Genomic DNA, 7,296 nt, shown 5'->3' with positions numbered 1-7,296 from the left:
GTATAGATCCAAGATTCAAGATTCAAGAGGTTTATTTGTCACATACATATACTGTATATACTTCCATACATTATGCAGTGAAAAGTCAATTCAACGCACCCAGAGATTACGCACAATTATGCTCTAGACTAATCACAATAGCTTCCTCATTTCTACTTGACTAACTAACTGATTCCTAAAATGTAATGCAGTAGGTAAATCAAATAATATAGAATAAAAGAAAATAAAGTAAAATAACTCAAAGATAATGCAGGGTGGGGGTACAAAATAGAAATAAAGGGAATAGACCTATGTATATGGGATAGGCTATTATGTATATACAGATATGTGCATTAAAGTACATGTGAATAAAGTGAGGTAGTGTGTGTGGAGATATACAGTACAGTATACAGTGTACGCCACAGCACTACAGTAACACAGAACACAACAGCAATACAGCACAGTATGCAGTAACCCAGAACAGTGATACAGTATGCAGTACAGTATGCAGTACAGTATGCTACATACAGTACAGTAAGGCAGTGGAGCCTATGTGTGTGGCTCAGTTAGGACCCCTGGTGAGGTCAGTGTTGACAGTTCTTATGTCTTGATGTAGAACCTACGTCTCAGTCTCCTTCTCGCTGTGCGGCTGCGGAGGCGCTTGCCTGACCGCACCCACCTGACCGTTGTGGTGGTGGTGAGGATCCTTCATGAGGGCTCTGCTACTACACCTCCTGGTGTATAAGTCCTGCAGCAAGGGGAGGGTAGTTTAAGTGTAGTTTACACCAAGATGTTTCGGACTGTATTTTAAACCAACACTATACTATACACTATACAGTACTTTAACGTGTTCCACTATGTTTCAGACTGTATTTTGATGTGTTCCACTGTATTTCAGACTGTTTTAACGTGTTCTACTATGTTTCAGACTGTGTTTGAACGTGTTCTACTATGTTTTAGACTGTCTTTTCAAGGTGTGTCCCATGAGCCGCTACTCGGCCCAGAAACAGTTTTGGAAAGCCAAACAGGCGAAACACGAGAAGGACAAGATTGCTGACGTGGTTCTGCTGCAGAAACTACAGGTAAAACACACACACACACACATACACACACACACAAGCACACACACACACACACGCATGTGCACATGATACAGTATGTGCTTATTTGCGACCAAAATCAGAAATGCGGTCAAAATAGTTTCAAGATGCGCTCTTGCTCCAACGACTAAAGCAGTGACTTTGTTACGCTAACTGACTCGGAATGGTTTTGAACCCAAACGCATGACACAAAACAATCAGGTTAGAAGTCAAAGTCCACAAGTTTTATTCCAGAAAACAGGCAGGGGTCAAAACCAGGAGATCAGTCAGAGAAGGCAAACTTATCTGGCAGGGAATCAGGCAGAGAATCAGAGTTCAGGAAATCAGAGTTCAGGGAATCAAAGTTCAGGGAATCAGGAAGAGAATCAGGGTCCGGCACTCCTGGTCTCTATGTGCCTGCCCACTTATTGTGTGGGCGGGGCTTATCGTCTCTCACTCACTCTCACTTCCTCTGGTTCAATCATGTGCCCCGAATCCCTCAAATCACAGGTTGTTTATGTTGTGTTATGTTGTGTGTGTGTGTGTGTGTGTGTGTGTTGCAGCATGCATCTAATCTGGAACAGAAACAGAATGAAACAGAAAATAAGAAAGTTCATGGCGATGTTGTCAAATATGGAACAGTCATCCAGGTGAGTTATTACATAGTTATTAGTAATTACCTAGGTATTAGTAATTGGGAGGTAATTACATAGTAATTACAAAATTACATAATGACAGTAATTACTTTGTAATTTTGTAACTACATTGTCATTTCATAATAAAATAGTAATTACATCATATGACATCATACACTGTATTACAGTTACGCCATTAGTTCATTAATTGACATAAAGGAATAATTATATAATTTCTCAAAGAATTGATACATAGAAATATAATTTTGCCCAATATTGAGCCAAGTATTATTTTATTTACATTGATCAAGATAAATAATGACTTACGAATATACTGTTGTTAAATGTATTTTGTTGCTTGTTTGCATCTTCTTCATTACTGTTTGATTTCCTTCAATTCATGTAAAGCACTGGGAGCTGTTTATTATTATTATTATTATTATTATTAATATTATTATTAATGGACCCCCCCCATGCCCCGCCCCAGCTCCTCCACATGAAGAGCAACAAGTATCTGACGGTGAACAAGCGTCTCCCTGCGCTGCTGGAGAAGAACGCCATGCGGGTGACGCTGGATGGGACGGGGAACGAGGGATCCTGGCTCTTCATCCAGCCCTTCTGGAAGCTGCGCGCCAACGGAGACAACGTGAGCGCACACACACACACACACACACACACACACACACACACACACACACACACACACACACACACACACACACACACACACACACACACACACACACACACACACCACACACAGGATATATATACTGCAGGTCAAGACTATCAGAGCGTTAATACGTGACTAATTTAAATAGGAGAACATGCTGTTGTGCTCACTGACTCAGGACGGATTTTAACCCATAGGCACGACACAAGAACAATCAGATAAGAAGTCAAAGTTCACAAGCTTTGTTCCAAACAGGCACGGGGCAAAGCCAGGAGATCGGTCAGAGAAGGAAAATGTATCAGGCAGAGAATCAGAGTCCAGGGAATCAAGCAGAGAATCAGGGTCCAGGGAACCGGCAGCGGTTCGGACGGAAGGGACGGGAAACGGGAAGTAGCTTGGGAAATGCTCAGCGTAATGCAAGGGACAATCTGGCAGAGAACACAGGGAAGTGGACTGGTATTTCTACTGAAGGGACTCAGGAGGGAATGGGAAACCAGATGAAGGGAAGGGAGCGACAACAAAGCAAAAGGGAGTGGGCGGGTCTGAAATTACATGGAGGTTAGTAACATGGCATGAGGAAATCTGCGGATGAAAACAAATATAAATACTGCAAGATCAGGCAGGATTCAGGACTCTTGCTCATGTTTCATGTTCAGACATTTCAAATAAAATGTTTCTCTCAGAATCTTGACTGAGATGGACCAATCCAGAGTCATTGTAATACGATCATATTACCCTGGAATCCTGGAGGAAATATTTCGAGGCAGTTCATCGATTGGGCAGATTTATTGTTCAGTACTATGACGGCCACAAAAAGTACTTTTTTTCTGCTGGATGGGAAATTTGGGGTTGTAGCTTCAATGTTCTACAAAATAAACATGACAAAATGTGTATTTCAGCAGATATTGAAGTGTTAATCTGAACGGAAGAACCAATGTCTTTGAGAAAGGCAGATGAACCTTCCAACCCGAGTCTGAAGGAGCTGAAGTGAGACAGAAGGAGATCAGACTTCATTCCGAGTTTCATCACTGTTCAGTCTCATTTCATGAAGAAATCAATACCATCCCCGAGTCTAAACCCCCACCTGGGCAAGGAAGAGCCCTTACGGGAGAAAAGGCAGAAAGCAGAGGGATCTGGTGCTGCGATCCCTTTGTCCTGCCGCCGCTGTGTTTACCACTTCACCGAGGGAGGAGAAAGGAAAAAGGGAAAGGTGCTGGTATCCTTAGCAGATCCCCGACGAGATGCCGCGATCCGCCTTTACCGAGCATTTTACTGGCACGTGTTCAATCCCTGGACGATAAAATGGGCAAACTACACGCACAGATTAGCTTCCATGGGACGTTGTGAACCGCTGCGTGCTGGCCTTCACAGAGACCCGGGTGGACGGTACGGTGCCTGACTCCGCCGTTACCCCAGCTGGATTTTCGGTCCTCCGTCAGGACAGAACCACGGAGCCAGTTCAAGGGAGAGGAGGTGGGGGTCTGTATTATGGTAAACTCTCGCTGGGGTGCGGATGTGGCGCTACTTTCAACACGCTGCTCACCAGACCTGGAGCGATTAACTGTAAAAGTCTGTCCCTTCTACCTCCCTCAGGAATTAATCTCCACTATGATCACAGCCGTCTACACCTCCCCCACAGGCGGAGAAAAAGCCTGAGCTAGAGGACTTATATGGAGTAATTTATGGACTAGTGAAAGTTCACCCGGAGGCAGCTTCTATTGTTGTTGGCAACCTCAATGGGGCTAATATGAGGAAAGTTTTGCCCAAATATCACCGGCACATTAATTTTCCCACCTGCCTTGTTATTCTCAACTAAGGGACGGCTACAAACCCCTCCCCCACCCTCCCCTTGGTAAAGCGGCTCACACCTCCATTCTTCTCCCGACCTACGGACAACGCCTAAAACAGGAAAAAGCCTGTTCAAAGTTCAACACTGGAGTGAGGAATCCATCGTCACTCTCCAGCACTGTTTTGAAACCACAGCCGGCCAGATGTTCTGTGTTGCAGCCGATGGGGACATTGATGAATACACAGCCTCTGTTTCAGCCTACATCTCCAAGTGCATCCGCGATGTCGTCCCCAAAGTTAATATTTGGACTTTCCTCAACCAGGAGCCCTGGGTGCATGGTGATGCCCTTGCTAAGCTCAGAGCACGGTCCTCTGCCTATCGCTCTGGGGACCCGGAGGCCTTGAGAAAGTCCAGATATGACCAGGCCAAAGCCATCCGAGATGCCAAAAGAGCCTACAAGGACAAGTTGGTTACTACCACAGTTGTGACGCATGTGGTGCAGACTGCAATCCACAAAGGGAGAAATAGTGGTGATTCCCAGCTTGCCTCCTCTCTCCCCAACGAGCTCATCACCCACGACGCTCGGTTTGAGGCGAGCAACACCGTTCCTACTTGGTGGCTAGTTGCGGACCAGGACATGAGGAGAGCTTTCAAAAGAGTAAACCCGAGGAAGTCACCAGGGCCAGATGGCATTCCAGGGCGTGTGCTCAGAGCAGGTGGCGCCCAGCTGGCGCAGGTATTCACCTCTATATTCAACCTCTCCCTGAACCAGCCCGCACTCCCCACCTGCTTCAAACAGACCACTGTTGTCCTCGTACCAAAGAAACCTTCCATCACCTGCCTGAATGACTACCGCCCTGTAGCACTGACCTCCATCATCATGAAGCGCTTACAGCGGCTTGTCAGAAACCACACCTGCTCCACCCTTCCTGACAGCCTGGACTCCCTTCAATTTGCATACCACCCCAACAGATTTACAGATGACGCATCGCCTTGACAGTACACACCACCCTCTCCCACCTGGATAAGGGAAAACCCATAAGTGAGGATGCTGGTTGTAGATAAGAGCTCAGCGTAACACCTCCCTTTTGCAACTGGATCCTGGACTTTCTGACAGGCAGACCCCAGGTGGTGAGAATGGCTAACCTCACCTCCTCTGCACTGACCCTGTACACCGGAGCCCCTCAGGGCTGCGTACTCAGTCCCCTCCTGAACTTTCGGTTCACATATCCCCGCGTGGCCGCACCCGGCTCCGACATCATCCTCCAGGTCACCGACGACACACCATCCTGGGTCTCATCTCCAACAACCATGAGACTACAGAGAGGAGGTCAGCGTCTTGGCAACGTGGTGCCAGGACAACGATCTCAACGTCTGCAAGACCAAGGAGATGATGGTGGCCTTCAGGAAGCAGCAGGGGAGAGGTCACGCCCCCGTTTGATGGAGCTGAAGTGGAGAGGGTCTCCTCCTTGATCAGACCTTCAGGTCCAAGCCCTGAAGAGGATCAGCTGCATCGACGTGAATAAGAGTCATAGACAGTTCCACGCCTCGCTAGGTGCACGCGCCTCGCTGGGTGTACGCACCCCGCGGCTGGCTGTGGGCGCCCCCCGCTGTTTGCTTTATTCATTTTTCAGTTCATTTCCTGTTTAACTGTATTTAACTGTTTGTTTGCAGGTGGTCGTGGGCGACAAGGTGATCCTGAACCCGGTGAACGCAGGACAACCGCTGCACGCCTCCAACTACGAGCTGAGCGACCACCCAGGCTGCAAGGAGGTGGAGCAGGCACACACACACACACATACGCACGCACGCACACGCATGCACACATGAACACATGAACAGATGAACACATGAAAACATGAACACATGAACACATGAACACATGAACACATGCACACATGAACACATGAACACAAGCACACATGAACACATGAACACAAGCACACATGAACACACTGTCGCAATGTAGCTGAATGTTATTCTCCCTTGTAAGTCGCTTTGGATAAAAGCGTCTGATAAATGACTAAATGTGATGTAAATGTAATGAACACATGCACACATGAACACATGAACACATGTACACATGCACACATGAACACATGAACACATGAACACAAGCACACATGAACACATGAACACATGCACACATGAACACATGCACACATGAACACATGAACACATGAACACAAGCACACATGAACACATGAATACATGCACAGATGAACACATGAACACATGAACACATGAACACAAGCACACATGAACACATGCTCACATGAACACATGCTCACATGAACACATGAACACATGAACACATGAATACATGCACACATGAACACATGAACACATGAACACAAGAACACATGCACACATGAACACATGCACACATGAACACATGAACACATGAACACAAGCACACATGAACACATGCTCACATGAACACATGCTCACATGAACACATGAACACATGAACACATGAATACATGCACACATGAACACATGAACACATGAACACAAGCACACATGCACACATGAACACATGAACACATGAATACATGCACACATGCACACATGCTCACATGAACACATGAACACATGAACACAAGCACACATGAACACATGAATACATGAATACATAAATACATATCCAACACATACTCATAAAAATTCTGTCCACAAAGAAGAAGAAACAACATTCAACCTCAGTGGTTTGGTCCCGTTTCCTCGGGGTCTGAGTTCTAGAAAGACATTCTACAAACATTAAGAAGTGTCTCCCCCTGCAGGTGAACTCAGTGAACTGCAACACCAGCTGGAAGATCAACCTGTTCATGATGTTCAGCGACCACAAAGAAGAACTTCTCAAAGGAGTAAGTAGTACTGATAAAGCACTGGTAAAGCACTGATGAAGTACTGATGAAGTACTGCTGACACAGTAGGTCCTGTAGTACTCAGTAGTACTGCATGATGTACTTGGCTTCTCCTGAGGATGTTAAAACAACACAAATAAATAAAAGTGGCACCAAGGAAACCACTGATATGGATCAAAAAGCTTGGGACAGAATCTTTCTCATACAGATGCTGTTTAAATGATTCACTTATATTAATCAGTAATCCCACCTCCCCACCCCACCCCCACCTCCC

At 46.0% G+C, this 7,296-nt stretch overlaps 1 protein-coding gene across 1 annotated transcript in view; it reads left to right on the top strand.

Annotated features, from left to right (window-relative positions):
* itpr3 (inositol 1,4,5-trisphosphate receptor, type 3) overlaps positions 1 to 7,296 on the top strand; it is a gene marked incomplete at its 5' end in the record, with an annotated part of 46,707 nt that overhangs the window by 7,894 nt on the left and 31,517 nt on the right. The window contains 5 exons of the mRNA XM_080015109.1: positions 940 to 1,061; positions 1,622 to 1,708; positions 2,181 to 2,339; positions 5,830 to 5,928; positions 6,939 to 7,022. Of these exons, the coding sequence (XP_079871235.1) occupies positions 940 to 1,061; positions 1,622 to 1,708; positions 2,181 to 2,339; positions 5,830 to 5,928; positions 6,939 to 7,022 (551 nt within the window). The remainder of the gene's footprint in view (positions 1 to 939; positions 1,062 to 1,621; positions 1,709 to 2,180; positions 2,340 to 5,829; positions 5,929 to 6,938; positions 7,023 to 7,296) is intronic.

This window comes from Zeus faber (genome assembly GCF_960531495.2).
Source record: "Zeus faber genome assembly, chromosome: 15".
In the NCBI taxonomy this organism is placed as follows: Eukaryota; Metazoa; Chordata; class Actinopteri; order Zeiformes; family Zeidae; genus Zeus; species Zeus faber.
This window is presented reverse-complemented; position numbering and strand designations above follow the sequence as displayed.